The 24,188-nt window shown below is 38.3% G+C and overlaps 1 protein-coding gene across 1 annotated transcript; it reads left to right on the top strand.

Annotated features, from left to right (window-relative positions):
• Positions 1-3,730: 3,730 nt before the first annotated feature.
• fam204a (family with sequence similarity 204 member A) lies at positions 3,731-22,787 on the top strand. The gene is made up of 7 exons (XM_061745129.1): positions 3,731-4,059; positions 4,264-4,348; positions 5,524-5,554; positions 7,298-7,400; positions 8,855-8,944; positions 22,137-22,246; positions 22,445-22,787. The coding sequence occupies exons 1-7, from the start codon at positions 3,838-3,840 to the stop codon at positions 22,494-22,496; spliced, it is 693 nt and encodes a 230-aa protein (XP_061601113.1). The 5' UTR covers positions 3,731-3,837; the 3' UTR covers positions 22,497-22,787.
• The last annotated feature ends 1,401 nt before the right edge of the window (positions 22,788-24,188 follow it).

Genomic DNA, 24,188 nt, shown 5'->3' on the forward strand with positions numbered 1-24,188 from the left:
TTTTTTTTTTTCACCCTAAAGTCAACCCATGACTTGTCTCTCTCCTTCCACATTGATCCCTTTTTAGAGCCTTTCCCCCCCTAAGTACTTTAGTCTTATCGTCAGTGCCCCCACCTTGCCTGTCTCGTATTCCAACCAGCGAGGCTGTTGCCTGTATGACAGCTAACACCCAGTATTAATTAAAATGTCATGCCTCCAAATCAATATTGTAAAACAGTTCAAACACAACTCGTCGCCACTGCTGTGATAAGTGCTTTTGGGTGACAGGTAAGTCCAAAGGAAGAGATGCAGGAGAATGGTGTGATGGAATTATCCAGAGAGAACTTGTAACATTAAAATTTATGACCCCCCTTATGTGTTACTTCATTGCTCACAATTGAAAATTATCCACACTGTCATGAAGTGTGCTGCATTAAACCGACAGAACCACAAGTCAGCAGCAACAGGACAGGAGGGTTGATGCAAGAACTCTACAACATCCCGTCAGACTGTAACGTATTAAATACACCATCCCGCAGAAAAGGAAACTGCTGGTGGAGGTGAATTATCAGCGCTTCTAAAATAGTTGCAGTCCATCTGATTACCTTCATTAACTACTCTCTCAGGACAGATGTACATAAAGGAATGCTACAGCCATGAAAAAATAAAAATATTTCCATGAGAAAGTCAATAAATGCTATGGATTAATGTTATTTTTTGCTAATATTCCAACTTTAATGAGAAACGTGAATGGCTGATTCAAAACGTGTGAGCTGTACGTGTTTGCATACTCATAGAGAAACAATGTTCAAAAGCAATGCTCAGCATATGGATAGAATGTGACAAATTCTGTCAGAGTAAATATGGTTTAATAAATGAATTAGCTTCATAAATAATGGCTGTAATGACATTTTAGGGGACAATAAGCCTAAGCATTGTCAGGAAATAGTTGATGTATGAGTTTCATGCCTCAGCGGTTCCTCAAAATGAATAGGCTTGGGAAGATAGCAGGGGCCTGCAACCAGCCTATTTCCTCGAATTATCTACTTGTTGTCAATTTGCACAGTGGAATTACACATGCAAATTGAACTGCCTGCACAAACACCACTTGGAGATGATAAAAACAAATTAACAAAGGCTATAGAAGGAGGATTTATTTCACTGGCTAACCCAGGTCAAGCAATACATGTATTTTACGATTGTGTGTACCCAATTTTGGTGTAATTATATCAGCAAATTATTCTTTGTAATCTTATTATTTTTTCCCCAACCTTCTCCTTACACACATAATTAACCTCCCTCACGTCCTCACAAAAACTCAGCTTGCTTCTGCATCAGTGTAACACAGTTTAATCTGATTTGGGGTTCTTTTTTTCTCACCTCTCTGCAGCAGAAACTCTGCAGAAGGGGAGAGGTCAACAGTTTAGTGACACTGTTTAGTGTTGCTGCTTGGTGAAGGAGCAGACAAATCTACATAGCTGAAGCCACAGTGTTAAAATATACATATATAATCACCTCTTAACATCATCCGTCATACTGGGGAGGAAATTAAGAGTCCCCAGACCTCCACGTTTGCTATTAGATATCTCATTTACTTTGTACACACAGTGCTAATCTCCACTAATGAATTCTGCCACACCAAGCCAGATCGAGATGACTTAAAATTATTACCACTTCCACAGATATGCCTTTCCTCATTTGAGGCTCAATTTGGCTGGCTCGCAAAAACAGTCTGTCACAGTAAGATACTAATAATTAGGGTTTTAAGATGATTAGTTTATCTCTGTGCTCTTACAGGCCTGCCTCTTATCCACCATGGCCGAAACTTAATAAGAGGCTCTAAGTTTTAAAAAGCCAACTCCAAATTACCAAGAAATGACAGAAATAATGAACTGGAGCACGTGCCAGGGAGAAAGGGAGTGAGAGAGAGGGAGAGCGAGGGAGACATGGGTGGTGAGAAAGCTGAGAGACATTAATTCAAGTGTGAAATAGCACACAAAGCCCACTAATCAATAAGAAAATGATTCAGACCTGTAAAACCGAAATTGTTTAGTATTAACAAGACTTTTGACTCTCATTTACCTTCAGTCACTGATGTGTTCATGAACTTGTCACACATGTAATTAAAGTCACGATAATGCTGAGTGAGTGATACCAGTTAATGATTGCATATTTCAGAGGATGAGATATTCTACATCATCAAGATGACATTCAATATAGCATAATTCTCATCGGCCAACTTTAAGCATACGGATGGAACGGACGGAAAATCACTCATTTCAAGTAAAGAAAAGGTGAAGGAGGGTATGATTTTGTATTAAACCCTGATACAGCAACAAATACACATATTTTCAGAGGCTGGAATAAAATAATATTTTACATTTGACCTAATAAAGTTAAATTCATCCTAATGTCTCAGAGTGCTTTTGATGATGATGATGATGATGATGAATGAATTTTTATTTCAAACATCTATATAAAATGAAAGTAAAAATAATAATAAAAAAGATAAACATTTACGTCTTCAAACATATGTTCGAAAAAAACGAGTAGGAAGAAGTATACACTTTTTCCTAGTTCCTACCCCTTTATAACACTATGGATTTACATTATTGCTATTACAGTATTATATCTACACAATATCCATATAAATATAATCTATATAAATACTCTGTAAACATGCCTGTTATTACATAATTATCCATATAAGTATATAGACAATATAAATATTACATAAACATGCTTTCAATCAATTGTCTCAGATAATCACTAACTAATCTAGCAGGAATTTCAGCAATATCATCTTAAAACAAAACTGTTGCCAATTATAAACATTGTGCATTAATGCACAATTTCAGTTTATAAACTTTAAAACACTCCAAGCTGGACTGAAAATAAACTTACTGCAACTTACTACTAGTACAATATTACTAAAGTTACATATAGTATAGCCTAATATGTGACCTTTTCACATAAACATTGCTCTTATGGGTCTTTTCCTTTATGCTCAATTCATATTGGCCACAAAATGCAGGCTGGGATTTATGCATATTATGGTCCTTGCAATAAGATGCAACCAAAAGAGAACCTAATGTGAATGACTGTGAAAGAGCAATTTAAGGGTAGATGCCTGTGCCAGTGCCAGGGGCTATACAAGATTTGCATGCTAATCATTCTAATAATAATGTAATGCCCAAAGCGTTTTGAGCAAATTGCGAACTACTGGTCAAAGAAGGGAACTTATCTCACCCAGAACATGACACATACGTGGGTTAGTATTTGAATGATTTCCGCCATTTCACGGATCTGTTAGTGACCCGGCTCACCTCAATTAGAAATGGTCCATAAACAGCTTTTTTGGGAGACTTTAGGAACAAAACAGGCTTTTATAACAACTACTATAACTCCAAATAAACGTGCGTATATTCTGAGCTGATATATGTCACCGTAAATGATTTACTATCGCTCTACAAGCAAAAGAATAAAATAAAATAAATGAACAGCAACAACAAAAAAACAATAACAATGTAATTTAAATGTATATCCTTTAATTTAACTAAAAACAGCCAATCGGTGCTTTTGTTCAAGGCTGATTTATGGTTCTGCGTTACACCGACGCAGTGTTACGCGCGTAGCTCTGCGTCGATTTGACGTAGAACCATAAATCAGGCTTTAGTCCTCGCTCGACGCAGTTTGACTGCGCAAAGCTCTCAGCCAATGAGCTCCTCGTAAAAATGTGACGTCACGGTGTATACCCGGAAATGCGAGCTCACACAGAAACAACAGTTTACACGTGAAGAATTATCCGATGTAGCGAAGAGATAAACACCAGTTAAATGATAATACTAACTACTCAGAATGTACAGCGGACTGCTGCCTAAAGGGTTTACCGATGACGACCTCAGTGCAGACGAGGAGGAAGATGTAGACGAGGAGAAGCTTTCTGCTGCTGATGCAGCGACTGCAGCATCCCTGATCCCGGATCTCCCGGCCAGTGATTCTGTCATCGATGCTCCTATCGATGCTCTGATCGATAATCCTGCATGCAGCCTGCCTGGGGTTTCCCAGGACATGTGGCAGGTAAGTTGTTGTTTTGACATACAAGGAGCAAGCGCTCATTCTGCAACAAAGAGCTGTTCAGTGTTGTCCTGTGTAATAATATAATAATATCCTCAGACCTGCTTCAGCCTGAACTGACACTAAACTGCAAAGATGCAAAGCCTAAAATGCATGGTGGGAAACAGATCTTGGTGTTGGGATATTAACCTTTTTCTGTGCATGTAGAAATTCCAGGAGCTCCGGAAGAAGAAAGAAGAATTTAAGGCAACAAAAATCCCCCAAAGAAGAAAAAGAAGAAGACACAGGAAAGGTAGCAGAATGTTATAATGTAATAAAGTGTTTTACTGTATGTATTTAAGAAAACTCTGTTTAGCATACAACATACAGAGGTGTCAAAAGTATTCCCATTCATTACTCAGGTAGAAGTATAGATACTAGAGTTTAAAAATACTCCTGTAGAAGTTGAAGTATCAACTCAACTTTTTTACTCGAGTAAATGTATAAAAGTACTGGTTTCAAAACTACTTAAAGTATAAAAGTAAAAGTAATGTAAGGGGGGAAAAAAGCCATTAAGGACAAAAGCCATTAACATTAATGGATCTTAGTATAATGCAAATATATTAAAGAAGCATATATGTGTACTATTGAGCATTAACATGTGTTTCAGAGAGCAGGAGATATGATGACTAATTGCCTATAAGTATTGTAATGGTGCAAAAAGTCAAACTTCAGAGGCATGTTATCATTTATCCTAACCTTTATTGGAATGTACATCCAAGTTTAGTTGCAGGAATCTGAGGGAACGGATGTAAGAACAAAACTGGACAAGAACATCTGAAACAACCACAACCAAATTCACTCTATCCGGATGGAGCAATTTAACTGGATAGTTTTTATTTAAAGGCCGAAATGAAATAGAGTAACGAGGCTGTTTTTAAAATGTAAGGAGTAAAAAGTACAGATAATTGCGTGAAAATGTAAGGAGTAAAAGTAAAAAGTCTGGAAAATAATTACTCCAGTGAAGTATAGATAACCAAAATTTCTAATTAAGTAAGGTAACAAAGTATTTGTACTTTGTTACTTGACACCTCTGTCAACATAGCATAACATTTTTGTTATGTAGTGTGTTTTTTATATATCGTGTGATTGTATGTGCTTGACTCTTTGTGCTGCTTCTTGCCCAGGTAGTAATTGTACATGAGAAACTGTTCTCAACTGACTTACCTGGTTAAATAAAGGTTAAATTAAATACATAAATAAAGCTGGTGTTTATCAAATGCACTTCGCACTACTTTTATTTCCATCGCAATGTATATACTGTCTATATCTTGTAATTATATATATTTTTTACTTTTTTACCCCCTTCCCTGCATGTGTGTGTTAAGTGTACTGCTGCTAACATGTGAGTTCCCCCATTGAGGGAGTAATAAAGGATTATCTTATCTTATGTAAAAAGTTGATTAAATATCTTCTTTGTCATTTAAGGAACAAAAAGTGAAGAGCCAGCAGAGATGAGGTACCAACTTAACACAGTGTCACTCAGTGAAGTTTGTGGATAGTAATTGTTGTTAATAAGAAATTATAGCAAGTCCTATGAAATACATTTCTAATGCGAAATATCTAAATATACATGCCACTTCAGCATAAACTGTTGGTCTGTCAAGGCCGAAAAATACATCAGCTTTTTGCTGCACAAATTACAATGTACAACTTAACTTTACATTTCTGATTATTTGGTATTGAAATCATGAATGTGTTGTTGACTTTTAAAACCATGTTGTAAGAAGTCCAAACTGTTCATTTTCATTTGACTTGAACCCCAAATATACTCACATACTGTTCTTGAGGTTAATATCATCATGTGCACATCAAAATGTGATAATTCAAATCATTCAAGTATCAAAGTTAAGTGTTTTGGGATAAACAGTTGATGTGATGAAAACCCTGATGAAAAAGTGAATGTAAATGGTGTGGAGATGATGAAGAAGATATATATACATTTTATTTGGTTTATAAAGTTAATTACTAGTCATATATATATATATATATATATATATATATATATATATATATATATATATATATATATATATATATATATATATACACAGTACAGACCAAAAGTTTGGACACACTTCCCCCATTTGTTTGAATGAGAAGGTGTGTACTATGTATGTATGTATGTATGTATGTATGTATGTATGTATGTATGTATGTATGTATGTATGTATGTATGTATGTATGTATGTATGTATGTATGTATGTATGTATGTATGTATGTATGTATGTATGTATGTATGTATGTATGTATGTATGTATGTATGTATGTATGTATGTATGTATGTATGTATGTATGTATGTATGTATGTATGTATGTATGTGTATGCAAAAATGTGTATATATATATATATATATATATATATATATATATATATATATATATTAATGTGTGTGTGTGTAGTGACAGTTTGGGAGCTATTTGGTCATTCTATCAATGAAAAGCACAAACAGAATGGACTTCTCTAATTTTTACTATATATCAGCTGGTCGATGTTGACATAATGTCGGCATGACATGCGACATTAGTTCAGCTGTCATAGATTATTTATTTAAGCAAATAGAATAACAAATATCTTTTTTTTTAATGGAAAATCTTTGTAGTCCATTAAGTTAATATAAACAGATTTTTGTTATATTTGTATTGATGAAATAGAAATTAAAAACGTACATTAACAGTCGGCGTCATTGAATCAGAAATGGATGAAAACTCTTGAAAATAACTTTGGAGTTGGGATAAAAATAGGATGTTTCTCTTCATTGTGCTGTTTCTACACCAGTGAAGAGGTACTGTTGTAAAGATTTTACATTATCATTGGGGTCACTTTATATAAGTCTAATCAAGTGACTGTGTCTAAATCCATCCATCCATCCATCCATCCATCCACCCACCTCGATCCTATTCAGGGTCATGGGATTCCCAAATCTAAATGATATTTTCTTGATCATAATACACAAGCACATTATAATGAGTTTTGCAGATAATAATGCAAAGAATATTATGTTTTTATAAATGAAATATGCAATTGGTGAAGTGGTGTTTTTCAGGAAGAAACCGTCACCTTTATTTCACAAATGCGTGTTTTTCTACATTAAAAACATGTAATAATAAAATCCAGTTTGAAGAAGGAGCAGAACCACCGTTACGCTGATCCACATGCAGTTAACATTAAAAGATTTTTCTTTCTTTTTTCCCCGTCAGACAGCATCAAGAGAAGCAGGAGAAACACTGGAACGAGCTTACGCAGTATTTTGGTGTGAATGATCGATTTCAACCCCCTGCCTGCTCCAAACCCGCTCCAAAGGTAAAGACTTCCTTCCAACTTATCTTCTGAAGTTTAATTCTATGTCTGTCGTAGCTGTTAGTAACACCTTCACATCCTTTGTGTCTCGGTGCCACTGTATCTTCTCATTGTTTTATGTGATATGACATGAGGATTAGAAGAACCCTTTGTAGTAAGTCAACCTGACAGTGAGAAGAATGTAAGGGATTATGTTCAGCCATGTTTAGTGATAAGATTAGGATGAATCTTCTCTCTGTTGTGGTTAAGATTAAAGTGAGATGTAGGTTTTCATCTGAAGGGAAAAAAAATGAAAATGTACATGCTGTTTGACAAAAGGAGACATTGCTAGAGAACCTCGTACAACCTCTGTGACTGCAGCTGAAACAGTGAAAATGAACGGTTATATAAAAGATATGCGTTGCTACTTTTGTGGAATTCCTAATTAAAATAATGAAAACGAAACTTTCTTTCATTCGACTACAAAGATGAATGAACTTGGCTCGCAAATTGCCAATGAAGCAAAATATTTGCAAGCTTGAAGAACATTTTAACCCGACCCAGTCAATGGGAATTGCTCTAATTTCATTTTGAAATCCCTTTAATGATTATTTTGGAGTATTTTGCAGTTAATTTATCTCAGAACAGCATAAAATTAAGTTTTTGCTGATTTTTAGAGCCATTCTGAAGTGGGCAAATATGAAGGGATAAAAGAAATAATTAACAAGCTGAATGAAACAGAACTTGCTACATCAACATAATGAGGGGCTCCTCCACTCTTCAAGTGCAGTTCCTTGTAATTAATATATTATTTTAATTCTGAAAAGACTTTTACAGAGTTGTGTGAGAAAGAGTTACGTATACCATAGCTACCAGATGTCTGAAATCATCCAATAACAGCTTACTCCTCAGTAACCTTAACCACATTTAAAGAGTTTGACTTTCATTTATGAGGTAGAAGAAAAATCATTTCCCTAAGTTGTTTAATTTAAAATCTGCTGGTAAATGTCCTTGTACTTTTACACGGAATCAAAAATATATTTAGACAGGACAACTTAATGATTACTGCCTCTTTCCGGTGCATTTTCATACCATGACCAAATTTTGAGGGGCTGAAGAAATCCGGTGCTCTCCTCCTTAACTGGCTTCCCGTCAGTGAACGGGGGCTTCTCTGCAACACCCCCTACTTTTTTTTTTTTTTGCTTAGGCCTGTAATGGAAATGTGTAATTAAAGAATCACATTTATGTTTGGTAATCTCCTGTAGCATTTCTAAGATTTCCCGACTAATATCCAATCAAAACGGTTTTCATTTGTGAAGTGAAATCTACATATTTGTGGTAATGGCAATCATATTAAAAATAGGGCCCTGAGGACTTTTGAAGTTACTCTTTGATTTTTTTTTCCCCTCTATCCTTATTTCCCAAAAAAGAAGAAAAAAAATCTGATTTTTTTTTTCTTCCCCCCGTCTCTTCTGCAGTCCGGCCTAGAAAGGAACATAGAGAAGTCCATCGCTGAAGGGGACTTTGAAAAGGCGGAGGAGATGAGTGACAGACTCGCCACTCGAGAGGTACGTTGAGCTGATAAGAGATCTTTGGGGTGCTCCTGCTGTGACAAATCAGGCTAATGGATCCGTGGCCATTTCTGCTGCAAAGACATAGAGGAACAAAAACACACGCAGACATCCACCATTCAGTCCTGCAGCCCTTTTCCATTGAGTTAATGGAAAGCCCTCCCCTTAGTTTTGAAGTGCTGCAGTGTCTAAAGGACTTTTGGCTCTGCTTTTTAATGAAGGGTACATTGCTTTCAAGCCAACTGTTAAATCATACTCCAGGTAAGAGTTTCATACCTTTGAAGTGTGCATGTCCCTAAATGCACTGCCTGAAGTTTTGTAACTAACCGTCTTGGCAGGCATCTAGGATCAAGTGGTTTGAAACTAATTTAGCATAAAATGTAGCCCCCACACATATGTAATTGTGGTTAAAAAAGGCACAGCTGCAGTGTTACTTCTCCACCAAAGGAATGGCTGCTCCCTCAGCATCAAAGTTACATTTCTTTGTTTTGTTTAATGCATTCTGCTTAGAGCATCACATAAGCTTTTACACTTGATAATCGTGGCAACACAAAGAGGAAACATCAGGTTTTACTTTTAAATGCATTAAAAAATGGGAGGGGCCACTGATTCAGGAACTATTGTTCTCTATATGCCTTTTTATTTTCCAACAGTGTCCTTTGGATTGCCTCACCAGAAAAAAAAACCCAAAACAAAAACAGTTCAGCATTAATCAAATTAAAGTTATGGCACCTACTGCAGCCCTTCTTCATAACTGGAGATTAATTCATTCGCTCAGTTCATTCAAAATTGTTTCAATGAGATATCTAAACTAAACTGCCCCCGGAGTGGTGATTTGGTCTTTCACACCAAGATCTACTTATTTGTTAGACACAGTTTCTCTTTTTGCTTTACATTTTTCAGCCAGACTGTTAACCTTTGGTTTGTTTTGATTATTCAGTGGGGAGTTGATGTCTTGGAGGAAAAAGAAAGGTCATGTTTCCCTCATGTACCTGGAGCACCTCAATTCTTTTTTTTTTTTCTAGTTTTAGTATCTCAAAAACACCACAGTGACGTATCAAGACATCCCAGAAAACATCTGCGACTGCAGGAACTCACACAATAAGTACGGCAAAAAAAAAAAATGATGTACGATGTGACTAATATCAAAGATGGATAATATTTCAATCCTTCATTAATATTCAGAGTTAATTTGCCTGCCCCCTGAAAGTCTTCTCCATCTCGTATTGATAAGTATGCTCCTAAAACAAGGCTTTGTGCTTAAGCGGAGCATTTGTACCGTACAGTAGGTGGCCTGGTGTTTCTCTGCGGCATCTAAGTCCTTTCATATTCCCATCTTAACTGTGAGTAGACTGGTCAAATATGGGGGAGTTAAATGAAAGCTCCTCTGAGTGGCACCTGCGCTGTACTTTCAGAAAGCCTCTTACAGCGCCGTTGGATTGGTTTTAGCCTGAGCTGAGGTTCTCTCCTCCCTGGCACCTGCCTCGTGTCTTGCCAGAACTGTGATGGGAACGTGACAGCAATTTGGCAGCAGTAACTCATTGTAATGCGGCGATAACTTCATTTCAAGGGAATAAGAAATTGACCATTTTGAAATCCCTGACACCAAAGTGCTGCAAAGTTGAATGTGTTTACTTTTTGCAATTCAAATAAAAGGGAAGTCCCACGTGTGGCGGATATGGAAAAGAGGGAAGATGCGGTTGTAGAAGCGCTGTTTGTTTACAGGGCTCCTGTTCAGCTTTGACAGGAGCACAGTGATGAACTTTTAAAGGATCAGTAATCTCCACTGTGGCTAGAATCAATTTCAGGGTTATAATTGAGTGGCTCATTTGGGTTGGAATGGCTTAGATGTTTAATTTGTTTACGGTCATAACACCAAGACATGATAATGGCGGGCTTTTGACTGGAAGAATAGGAAAAGGTTTCCGTTGTAAAAAATGCAAAAGCATTCTGACAGCTATGAAGAAGTGGAGAGGCCCGTGTGTCCCTCTAGGCATTGTTTTGTAAAGAAAACGCTGGTGCATGTTGGATGACAATGTTTAAATGTATTTACATCCTCAATCTAACCGATTTCTACTTATCTCCTTAAAGCAAAGAGGAATGAAAGGGAGACAGAGAGCTCGCTGTCAGAATCCCCCTTTCATGTGACAAAAATGTGTTTGTTTCTGTTGTTTTGTGCTCATTAAAATCAATTAATGATTTCCATTTGCTCTACTTTCCTCTTTTCAGCCTGAGCATTAAAGTCATTTGATAAAAAGCTGATTTGAAAGCTCCATACAGATTCACGAGACTCGCGGTCTTTCACCTGTCAGACATCTCAGATTCTCAGCTTGGATGAAACAATTTAAGGTTGCTTTGAAATCTCTTAAGTATTTCTCAAGGCTAAATGCCTGTTTTATGTGAATTCATGAATACATATTTACTTTCTTTTTTTATTCAAATAAAAGCACTTAAAATTGCCAAAGATGCCACAAGATGGCAAAACGTTAGATAAGAAAATATTGAAACTATTTTAAAATAATGTATTCCCATAAACATTGCACGCAGGATTTATTTTCCTCCTAAATACACACAGTTTCTTTTCACAAACTTTACAAAATAATGTAAAAAGCTGCTAGTTCTCATCGGTCTTGGTCTTTCAGGTCTCCGTCCTCTGATTACTCCTCGTTATTTGGAGCTACAGCAAGTTTCGTCTGGGCTAATTAATTATGTAATTAGCGTAACACAGAGTGACTGACATCCACATTATAAACTGCTCAAAGCCCGACAGGAGGCACGATAGCATCCAGCAGCTCATATTTGACAGATTGATGTTTCAGTCATTCGTGGTAAATGAGCCGGTGCAGAAAGCTGATAACCAACGACGACTGCAGGACCCGCCCCCCCCGTCTCTCATTGGTTTACCCATTAATAGATGTGTAGTTTTTGTCAATATTTGTTTTTTTTCCTTTCAGAGAATTAAATAATCAAGATCACATTTGTTTCTCTTGCATTTTCCAGAACGTTGAGCAAAAAAGTTCATTGTTTCACTGCAGGACGTCCTTAGATGTTGTTTTTATATACAGTCACGTTACGGAGCCTCAACCAATGAACCCAATTACTTGTGAGGTGTCCTGCTACGTTTTTAAAGCATTACGTAACTGCTCAAATACGTTTGCCTCAACTTTTCTGAAATATGACGGTGGGTCACTTTAGAAATGAACAAATGTTTATCATAAACGGTCAAATTTCTCAGGTTTAGCTTCAGTTGTTTTCATTCTGGTCTCTGTTACGTCTGATCTTTGTGTCAGACGTCAATCAGACGTCGGTTATTATGGCTAATAAAAGTCCATCATGTTAACTCAGTTTCTTTAAAAACTGCTTTATTCAGTCATCTTTCTTTAATGAATAATTAATCTCTTATTTTACCAACAAATTACATATAAAAGTGAGTCTTCACAATTTATTTTTGTCAAATCAGGAAAAATAAGAATATCTCTGTTATCGTTTGTTATTAACACTATATTGGTGCATCCTTTTTTAATATTATCATTACTCTCTGTGCATCCATAACTTTATTGGACTCAGCAGTTTCAAATATTTGGATGATATTAAACAGTTTTTTGTTCTGTTTTTAACCTGAATTGTCAACAAAAGTTCTGAATTAAAACATTGAATGTTTTCATGTTACCTCCCCAACACCACCAGTTATTCTCCAAATGCATATCTACTTTATAAAACACAGCTCTAGTTGTTTTGAAATTATTAGCAACTTGAAAGTGTTGAAAGTAGGTGCAGTCCTCGACAAAAGCCTGTCATGCCACGTTAGAGTTTACCGTCCCCTGTAGCACTCGGCGCTGCTATTAGAGGGGCATTACCATTTCAAAACAGAAAGTCTTTATAGTCCCTCACAAAAGGGCTGTCAAGTGTATATCATGACTTTCCAGGAGCTAAATAGCGAGAAAAAAAAATTGAAAACATAGTTGAACTGCTGTTGGGGTTCCCTGAACTATCTGACAAAAACAAACAGCCCCCACACACGGACTGTGTATGCTCAAAGTTTCTGCTACGAGGACAAAACGTCTCGCCTAGTTGGAGCTCTGCTGTTAAAACACTGCAATGTCCGCCGCGGCGGTGCAATCCCTCACACGGCTCCTCCAGGTAGCTGGATTAGTGGACGTTTGAATCAGTGATCAGCCTTTCATGTACGAGAATGCAGCGAACGTTGGAATGGGCGATATTTTACCGTTCGCGATATACCGTCAAAAAAATTCCCCACAGTAAGAATTTGTTATCTCGCGGTAAAAACGATAAATTCCTGTTGATGACGTTTTTGTGTAAAGCCGGATTTATGGTTCTGCTTTAAATCGATGCACAACGTATAGGAAGGAAGGAAGGAAGGAAGGAAGGAAGGAAGGAAGGAAGGAAGGAAGGAAGGAAGGAAGGAAGGAAGGAAGGAAGGAAGGAAGGAAGGAAGGAAGGAAGGAAGGAAGGAAGGAAGGAAGGAAGGAAGGAAGGAAGGAAGGAAGGAAGGAAGGAAGGAAGGAAGGAAGGAAGGAAGGAAGGAAAGAGAAAAGAAGGATGAAGGAAATAAGGAAGGGAGAAAGGAAGGAAGAAAGGAAGAAAGAAAGGAAGAATGAAAAGAGAAAAGAAGGATGAAGGAAATAAGGAAGGGAGAAAAGAAGGAAGGAAGGAAGGAAGGAAGGGAGAAAAGAAGGAAGGGAGGAAGGAAGGAAAGAAAGGAAGGAAGGGAGAAAAGAAGGAAGGAAGGAAGGAAGGAAGGAAGGAAGGAAGGAAGGAAGGAAGGAAATGAGCCAAGTAAGAAAGAAAGAAAGAAAGAAAGAAAGAAAGAAAGAAAGAAAGAAAGAAAGAAAGAAAGAAAGAAAGAAAGAAAGAAAGAAAGAAAGAAAGAAAGAAAGAAAGAAAGAAAGAAAGAAAGAAAGAAAGATTCCCGTTGATACGTGTTTGTGTAACAAACATGGCGGATCTGAGAGCGAGGAGTCATTCCAGTTTTGCAGTACGGGTGTAACACATTTAATTGGTTTTTATTAATTCAATTTAATTGGTGTAGTTTAGTAGCGTTTAGTATCTTTTAGAGCAGTGTTTTGGGGGCTCCAAAGACTGAATGTGGTGATAGATTTATAGTTAAAAAGGTGGAGTTGAATAGGTATTTTTTTTTATCGTCATTTTTATCGTTATCGGGATAAATGCCAGAAATTATCGTGATACATTTTTTTAGTCCATACCGCCCATCCCTATTGACCACGACCTCTCAGAGCTTGTTTGTTTCCATCTGATTCACTGGTTGAAGTCTCGTTCAGGTTTACAACATCACTCGTTAGTTTATTGCCTGAAGCGGCTGTTGGTTCAACAAAATGTCTTTTTAAAGCGTCATATTTTCAACCTGTCGTGGCTCCGTACAGCACCGGTGGCTTCTTGAACTTTGCATGGAGGCTGTTTGGAGCAAGATTGACCCGATTAGTCAAACTGTTAGAAGAGGAAGTGGGGGGGGGGACGGACTCCTAATAGATTGTCCAATAATTAAAGTCATGAATATGTATTAACTTGAGCTTTTTCTGTGGCTTTTGAACATGCGGATGGTTATTATAGCACTCATTATGTCTGAGTCCATATTTCAATAGCAGCAGCAGCTGAAAGGAAAAGCCCCACTGTCCTTGAAATCTACCCTTTGGAAAGCCTCGTTTAAACGCCGCGAAACAAAGGTGGTACAGCATTTTGTCAGAAGAGACATGGTGGCTTAGTTGAAACAAAGAGCTGAACTAAGAGGGTTTCATGATATTTATGTTATTTAACACCTTTTTTCTCCCCTCCTTCTCACCACCTTCTCCCTGCCTCGCCCCGTGTTTGTTAATCAAATAATTAATGAGCGCTGCTTTTGTGGGAAGTGTGCTTTATCAGATTCTGATGTTCCCCTCCCCACGTCGGAGCAGGTCTCCCCTGCAAGCCCCCCCAGGCCACTTTGCAGAGTTTAGAAACTCTCCTCTTTGTTCATTTTTTTCCTTCAGCACAAGCAGTTTATCACCGAATGAACTTTTATTGTATCGCTGGATGACTCACATTAAATGTTCGTTCATTAATTTTGAAATGGATTTTGAAATGGGTACTAAGCTTTTATCAAATGCCTGGGAATCTCATTTGGATTATTGTATTTCATTAATTACTTGATAGACAAAGCATACTTTTCAATGTAGATTTGTGTGCTGTTTAATTAATTAGCATGTTTTCTCTTTTAATTAAAGCCATTTTTTTTAAATTAAAGCCCACAGCAAAACACATATATAATTTGTTTGTAATTAGGCCTTAATTGGTGGTAGTGGAAGCTTAGCACCCTCGGTTTCCTTTTACATGATTGCCATTTTATTGCCAGTAACTCATTAATTAAACTGTTTTTTCTAATTAGCTTATAAAACTGTTGATGGCATATTATTGTAAGTGTGAGTTCAAAGCTTGCTAATAAGCCTACCCTACTCAGAAGAAGCGAGATAATGAAATGCGCACAAAGCAGGCGAACTTTTAGAGATTTTTTATTTTTTTATTTTTTTGTCTTCTCCCCAAAGATGACATGACACGTGTATCAGCATCAGATGAACAGAACAGAGAGTGGAGCCACACCTGCCTCTCTGTTTAGTTTTTTTTTTATCCCTGGGGTGGTTTTCTCTGTACCTGTCGTGCACGATCACAGGACGCTCGTATGAGGCTGATCAATAAACCTGTGTGAACGTCTGCTGGGGCGTTTGAACTTATGGCCCCGGATTTAATATCCTTCATCTGTTGATGTTATACGTTCATAGTGATGTTGCTGTTATTGTACGAAACATTACAGCAGTTCAGTCCGGAGCAGCGGATTAAACTTCCTCATTGATCAGCGCATGATTGATCTTTTAATAAGTCATTAATCATTAAATTAACACGAACAGCAAATAAGTGTTCAAATTCATTGAATAGGTGTATCAAGTCATTTCTTTACTGGTACTAGTTTCCAGTTGTAATAATAATAATAATAACAGAGTTTTGACTAAATCACTCTGAAGATGGTTTATTGCAGCTGTGAAGAGAAAATAATATTATATCATCGCATTTACAGAGAGAATCAAAGAAAAATAAGGAAAAGTTTAAATAATGAGTATTAATTATTAGTTTTAGACATAGTTAAAATTATAAATATAATCCTTTAACTTTTATGAAACGTGTTAAGTAACTGTATAATAAGGATCGTTTTCATTCATTCTTCTTGTTCAGTAGATTCTCTCTGTGAGCTTTTAGATTCTGCACTTAATCAATTAGATAACCTGCGTGTGAACCGATCATGAAAATAAAGGGAAAGGCAGCCCTTATAACCAACGCCTGAAGCTGCTGATGCTGCAGTTGATCGATCCCTGATCAGCGATGGACTCACTAAAAAGACACTTTGTATTCCTTCCTTTTCAATGCGATACGGGTGGTATCGATTGACCTTTTGATCCGTTGACCCGGCCTGTGATCCTGCAGCGCCGGGGCTTTGCAGCGGAGACACACTTTCCCTGGTCCCTCTGCCTCACTCCCGGAAAATTATGCTGAAATAACACACAAGCTGCCTAATCTGATATTCATTCCTTTCTTATATGGCCCTGCTTTTCCAAAGTTGACTAAGGCCACATTATTTAGGCATTAAGGTAGTGTGATAAAGGAATTAGGCTGGTCATTAATCGTTTACACGTCACATGCAGCAGAGCAGCTCGGGGAGGTGATTTAGCGAGGCAAAGCCATATAGCCCTTGTTAATCCACCTCTCACACGTTTTAATTGGAAGAGGCTTCCTGGATAGGAAATTTATGAATGGGTTTAAGGCCATTTCTTCCTTAAAGCCATCATTTATTTCATATTGTTAATAGGAGCTTTAACACTTTGTGCACATGCGTTTTTTCCTCATCTTTCATCCAGCTATTGTCTTTCCGCACGTTAATTGCCGCGGTGTTTTTGTGATCCTCGTGCTACTCGTTTATCAAACGCCTCAGTAATGATGCCGTAAAAGACACAGACACACAAAAAAGGTGTGAAAACGTTATTAAGATAGACTTGCCCCTGTCTTATGTATGGTTTACATAGCAGCTTTACATTTTTTTGTATTTTTTTTCTTTTGTCCAAGCCTCCATGTTTAGGTTTTCACTTGAATCTCCATGACGACCCAAACACCAGTGAACAGAAAACGGTACTATTGACTTAACCCTCCTAGTGGCCCTAAGCCGCTGCTGCTGCTGCTGTGCGGCAACAGCGCCAGCATTGTGCAGGGTGATTTTTTTATTTTTTTTGCCTCCGAATCTTTCAAAGGTCAGAGAATTAATCCTCTGAATAAACCTTGTTTTTAGCAAGGCTGCGTACAGGCCACACAAGAGAGAGAAAGGCTGCACCAAAACAAGTCCGTGATGGACACTTAATTGTATATTAATATGTAGTGGAGTGGGAAGAATTGCCTTTTAGGAGCCACATTAAAAAAAAATAGAAGGAAAAAAAAAAGGCATGCAGGAGGTTTCCTGTCTCTTTCCTTTAATCCCGCTTTTTACTTCCATTCTTATTTTTCACCAGCCTCTGATGTGAAAGGATTTGGCACTAAGATGCACGCATGGGGAGGGGGAAAAAAAATCCTGAAAAGTGGATCAAAAAAGTAAATGAAAAATAATGTCATATTACTGAAAATATGAGAGGCTAATTTGTGCCGACTTTTTGCTAATTTTGTTCTCGCCACAGAAAGAGGAGCCGTCACCTGCTTGGCGCCACAGCGCTGACAGTGCCAGTGATCCATGAAATAAGCTGCCGCTGGCTTTGTTCAGATAAGAATGAACAAATCTGCACAATGTACTGCTCTCGGAATCTCATTTTCATACTTGCATGCAGGCTAAAAGAAATAAGCTGTTTGCAGGCTTGATTAATCAGACATTTGAGGGGCTTTTTGTCTCTTTGATCTGTTCTGTCTCCTAGGTAACTTGCTTGACATTAATGTTGAGCCCTGGTAAAGACAATCATGCAGTGTAGAATAAACTGATAAAAAAATGAAAATTAAAGACCTCTAACACTTTAAACATAGTAGAGGCTATGTTGTGAATTTAAAAGAGGGGGAAGCTGAGGTCCATGAAAATGTGTGTGCGTTAATTTTGCTTCTGAAATGTTGACGAAGGCATGCTTTCAAGACATTTTTAAATGCAACTCCACAGGAGAGATGGTTAATATGGATAATCCTTGTGTATGAAAAAGAAAAAGCTCTATAAATCCCCAACGGAAACCATTTAGCATCACGCAGTTTTGTTTGATTTGCTAGCAGAATGAACCACTGTGTGTGTGTGTTGGGTTTTTTTTTTGCAACCCAGAGCTCGATAGCTGTTATTGGTTTTGTAGGAGTAGAAAGAGAAAGGAAAAAAAACATTTAATAAACCTGTGATTTACCATCCCAGCATGCATCAGAGCAACGTAAAAGTGTTTAGCAGCTAAATCACTCCAGCAAGGGGCAGGGGGAACACCCTGAAGTGGTTTTATCAACCCTGAAATCTGCTGCAAATGTCTGAGCAATCATCCGTTATAACTCTCTTTAAGAGGAGAAAACACGATTTGAGGAATTTAAAACCTATAAAATGGCAAAGAACTGGAGAACTGTCATAGCATGTACGCTTCAGGTTATTCAGACGCTCTCACAAATCTTCCAGTGACTGTATAGATGAATGCCTTGAGGGCCCAGCCGGAGCCCAGTACTTGCAGCCAGCCGGAGCCCTTATCTTAAATCCAAGCAAAGTACCATTAATCTTTTTGAAAGACCTTTATGGCTTTTAATGTATCCCAAATTAGAACATTTTACACCCTTGGTTCCTGAAATATGGTGATAAAAAGCCTTTAGAGTTTAATTTTTCCTGCCTGCTCGCTCTGACCTGCTTAATCCCAGCATGCATTAGGAGATATTTTAGTTTCAGTCTTTCTAATAAAGTTTATCCCACTTAATTATAATTGAAACATTTTTTTTCCAGCAGGTCTTTTTTTTTTTTTTTTATTTAAGTGGCACAGTGGTGGCACATTTCTTCATTACCTTAAGACTTTCTCCCTCCCCCCCTCGATTGTGCTCTGAATATTACAAAGAATTACCCAAAGGTTTGGTGAAATTGTTCCAAGTTGTTTATCAAAGTTTGCCTTTGCTTGAATTATAAACCTATCTCAGGAGTGAAAGAAGCGGCAGGATTTTTCCCTTTGTTTCCAGAGCTTCCGTGTGACTGGGGTTATTGGGATTATTCTGCTTCACAATATGCACATGTCTTCCCTGGGATTTGAATGTTTGCCTCTTGCAGTCACGGTCATTCTCTTCTCTGCTGATTTCAGGGGCTGCCTGCGTTGCTCCAGACAGAAAAGTCTTTCCTTTTCTTTCTGTTTTTTTTTTACATTCCTGAGGAGTGAAGGGAAAAAAACACCTTTGTAACATTTTAATATTAAGAAAGACAAAATGTTAATGTTATTTTATTTAGTTCATTAATTTGCACATTAGTCAAGAACAAAAGAAGTGTCGTGTGGGAGAGACTTTAAACCAACAGCTTAAAAGTATTAACTTATAGCGCCATGAGTTGCACCTCCAAGCTGAACGGCCGTGTTTTGACAAACATTTGGATCACATGCTTCTTTTTGTTTGGTAAATGGCTATTAAGAGCAAAAAAATCAGTTGCAACGTTTACCGTCTAGCATAAATCATCCTGCATGTTTCAGGAAATACCCTCATCCTTTCTAATTTGTTTCTCCATCCTGGGCAAACTATATTTAATTTACTAAAAGAAGTATGAGCAAGCCAAAGACTTTTTTTTCTCCCACCTGCTATAATCTGTGAATATTCACCGTCTCCCTTTAAAAGCTAAATTAAACAAGTTACTGAAATTATTCCAAACAGCGTGCAGCGATTGAAGTTTAGGATGTTCAAACTCTGTTTGGGGGACCCCCAACATGTTCCCCTGATCTGCAACACCTCTCCATTCCTGATCATCTTCACATCATTGTTGATACTACATGAACCAGATTGATACTAAATAAAGTTTCTTGAAAAATGCACAAAATTGTGGCAGATTGCAAAAGATGACACATGCATGCACACACAAACACACACACACATAAATGCATCCTCCCTTTCATTTCTTTTCCCAAACTGATTTGAATCCGTACCTATTCAATCAATAAACGAGTGTATTTGTGCAGAAGTGAAAGCATTAACACTTCAAATCAACATCAGGAAGTAGCGGTAATGACAGGCTGCTAAGAGCTCCTGCATCCAAGCAACAAAGTTGCTACTGAACACACGACGTACAAACCTGCGCAGGATGGTGTTTGCATGCAGCGCAGAAGAGAGGTGACATGAGTGATAACTGTGAACAAAGTGTTATTAGTTTAATCTTTTTAGGATCCGAGAACCTTCCGGCCGACTTCACTGTGCTTCAACGTGTTTGGACTCGTTAAGAAAATAAAAACATGAAACTGTGTTTCAGTGTGAACCAGCACATGGTATGGATCGTTCTGCAGGTTTATGCCGCCGTGAACCGGTTTCAAGGTTGATGCATGAGCTGAAACTTGGAAAAGGTCCAGCAGATGACAAACATTCACTGATTTTTGGTTTCGTGTGTCACAGCTTCAACTGAAACTAGTCAGTAGTTAACAAAATAAAGAAGTATTGCGTTGGATGTTTACAGCTGTTAAAGCAGCACTATGTAACTTTTCCACCTTAATTTAACATTTCCAGAGTCATTGTGATGGTACATCAACTTCCAACAGGTTTAATTTCACCTCTGTCATGGTCTGAGGGGTCTGTATCGCTTTCACTGGCACTATGTAACTTTGAGGAGCATGGTAGGAACCCTGCCACACTAAAAAAAACTGCACATTTTTACGGCTTTGACTGCTTTACGGCATACGTCACTTCCCCCTCCTTCCCAATTCGTAGTGGAGACGAAAGCCGCGCGGGGCGTGGAGCGCAGAGCTCAGCAGAAGCTGGTATCATGGCCCAAGCAGCGAAAAAAACGCAGAAAATAAAAGTTTTATCGGAGGATGTTTTCACATTCAGGGGATTCGTCTTGGGTTCTAGTACTGTAAAACTGTAAAGAACTGTAAAATTGTGCAGAGCTGATCTGCAAAATATAAGGAATGAGCATTCAGTTATTCACAGGTTATAAAGTATTTTTTTATTTTGTCAGTAAGTATGTTGGACTACTAATTTATGACGAAGTCCCTCTAAAAAACGTGACGGGAAAAAGGTGCAGTAGAACAAAACCAGAGCGTATATTGTAATTTGGGGCGCATTAACTGGCTGAAACAGCACAGGGGGCGGGGGTGACTTCACTAATAAAACCAAGTTGAACTTAGTGATTTTCAACATCGTCATATTATATTGTTTAGCCAAAAATAGATACATTACCTCTTTGCTATCCATCCTGCAAACGACCGCTGAAAATAGAAAAGTGGTTTTGAAAGTCCGTCCCGTTCATTCACCATCAAAACAAATGCGACGGGCACAGGAGTTTTCCGGCAGTACGCGCTGGTGCTCATGGGAAATGTAGTGTTCTTTCTGGTAAAGCACTACCGCTTTTGTCCAAAGGAGCCGCCAAACTCAACAAAAGCTGAAAGTTACATTGTGCTGCTTTAACACGGGTCACATGTGATGCAGGCTTTTTTCTGATGTCTGAGATGTTTCAACATACCTAACTTCACGTATGTCATGTAAAAGTTGCTGAACTGCAGGACAGAGGTGTTGTTGTGCAGCGGCAGCACGGGCAGACAGAACGCAAGTCGCTCAAGAGAACATTTAATTCAACAATGTAGTCAAGAAAGCTCTTGCTTTTCCCACTGTTAATGTTTCTTTTGTACTTCATATTCTGTGTTGCCATTTGTTCAGCATAATATTCATATTTTCATGATCATGTGATCATAGGTCTACACTAATTTTGTATTTTCATTCATGTTCTGCATGCAATTTTTATGATGTATTATTTATTTCGCTCCTCCCTGCACAGTTTCTTTTAACTGCACTTATTTGTGTGATGTTATTTTTTATTGTATGTGCTAAATAAACTAAACTAAACTAAACAGACAGACAGACACCAGGGACTTTAACAACACGTCTCCCTCACACATCAGCAGGAACGTCTTGCTGCAGACTGGTTTCCACTCCCTCATGACTCTCCTTTCTGCCTGTCCCTAAATAGATGGCTGTGAAAATCACCAAAGCTGCTGATTGCCGGGATTTTGTGAAGCTCAAGCAGGAAGAGGAGGCTCTGTTGGCGGCGCAGAAGAGGAAGAAGGACATACCCTGGGGGTACGACGCCCGCCGCACCGAACGCACCAGTGACGACACACAAACCTGTGACGCCTGTTTTGCCTTCACGACGTTGCAGCCGGCGCTCTGTTTTCCGGTGGCCCGAATCAGCCGGGGATCTCACCTGCAGGGATTCGGGTCAACACCTGAGACACATTCATAGACGTCTCACCATGTGTCTTTTCTTCTCTTTCGCAGGTTCGAGGCAAAGAAACGATGGGAAACCAAAAGCAACATGGGCTACATGTGACAAACATGGAGGAGAAGTTCATTTGATATTTTGTTTTTAAGCAGACTGATCGTGTTTCTTCTTATTCTTTTTGTATATTTGAAAGTCTTTCCACTTAGCCGCATGTGAGGGGGAGAAGCCAGTCAGTTGGCTGAGAGCAAACCAATCCAGAGGAAAAAAAAATTATGGAGCATTCAAATTAATTCCTAAGGCGCCCAATGGTGTCTGCATTGTGTTATTTTTCATTACATTTCAGTGATTTGAGCGCTCTGACCCTTTTTTCCCTTCAAATTAAATCTGGTGTACATTACAGGATGATGCGTTTATTTATTGCTGTAAAGTGGGTTAATCATGAAGGCGCTCCTTTCTTCGGCGGAGGAAGAGAAAGAAGAGATTAGGAGTCTAATGCAATGTACAGGATAATGTGCGATAGGATTTGGGAGTAGAAAATGAAATTTGGATGCTGTAAATTGTTGTGAGCAGTCGTAAACTGGAACTTTGAAACAGAGGCTTTGCTGTTGGCCCTCGCCCATGCTGGAAGACACGCTTTTGTTTCCCCGCCTGAACAAGAGGCACGCGCGGCTTCTCCAAGCCTACACTCGCTGCTCATTGTGTGCTGAGCTCTCTTCAGCATTTGTAAACTCGTCTACAAGCCACAAAATTCCAGTTTTTGTTGCTTTGATCTTTTTTAGATCAGCAGCTTCGGCGGCCGCTCGACACTTTTGAAACGCTCATTCACATTTCAGCAAATCTAAATTGCAAACGACATGCAAAAAAAAAAAAAAAAATGTGGAAAAAGATAATTGCTTTTATTTGTAATGTTTGCCCTTTTTTTTTTTGAACAAAACCATAGAAAATTATTTCTTTGCTACAAGGTAATGAGAATTAGATTAATTTAGCTAAGTTGTTTGCGTTGCAAATATCTGAGCAGCTTGTCTTTTGGTGGGATTGTGGGAGCTTTGCAGGGCTGGCTGAATCTGGATGAGGGGAATTAGCAGCAGCAGCAAGAAAAAGTTTGTGGGGTACAAAACATCCCCGGAAAAGAAAACCTCACCGGCTGCATTCAAAACAAAAAGTTTCACAGATCATTTCATATCACAACCGTGTGTCTGGGAAGACGTCAGTGGAAATTGGTGCTAATTAAACCATTAATTATATCTGTAATGAGACGCAAGTAAAAAAAAGAATTAAGCACATCCAAGTACAACATGGGATTTCTTCACTTTGATGATTGCTTTGAAAAAATATATTTGATTGAGGAGTGAGGAGCGAGGGAACATCAGAGGTGTTTTATTAGCGAGCCAAATGGAGGCAAAGATTTCTGGTTTTGCATCTGTGCCAAATTCATCCGTCTATTATTCTCATCGTCAGCTCATTCCTGTCCAGAGTAACGGGGATCTTTCTTTAAAAGGCCATCGCAGAGCCACGTACAGACAACCTATGGGCAATTTAGAATCACCAGTAGACCTCGGACCTCGGAAACCCACCCGAGCACGGGGGGAGCGTTCACACCCCACACAGAACCAGGAACTTTCCAGGCGTGGGTCAAAAGTGCTCACCGCCACCAAGCTGCCAATACAAGGTCTAGCTCAGGGGTCGGCAACCCAAAATGTTGAAGGAGCCATATTGGACCAAAAACACAAAACAAATATGTCTGGAGCCGCAAAAAATGAAAAGTCTTTTTTTTTTCATTATGCACTTAAAAAGTCAATG

This window comes from Cololabis saira, chromosome 17 (genome assembly GCF_033807715.1).
Source record: "Cololabis saira isolate AMF1-May2022 chromosome 17, fColSai1.1, whole genome shotgun sequence".
In the NCBI taxonomy this organism is placed as follows: domain Eukaryota; kingdom Metazoa; phylum Chordata; class Actinopteri; order Beloniformes; family Belonidae; genus Cololabis; species Cololabis saira.

Coding starts and splice junctions, on each gene's coding strand:
- fam204a (XM_061745129.1), top strand. CDS start 3,838: ATGTACAGCGGACTGCTGCCTAAAGGGTTTACCGATGACGACCTCAGT. Junction 7,401..8,854: donor GCTCCAAACCCGCTCCAAAG/GTAAAGACTTCC, acceptor TCTCTTCTGCAG/TCCGGCCTAGAAAGGAACAT. Junction 22,247..22,444: donor AAGAAGGACATACCCTGGGG/GTACGACGCCCG, acceptor TCTCTTTCGCAG/GTTCGAGGCAAAGAAACGAT.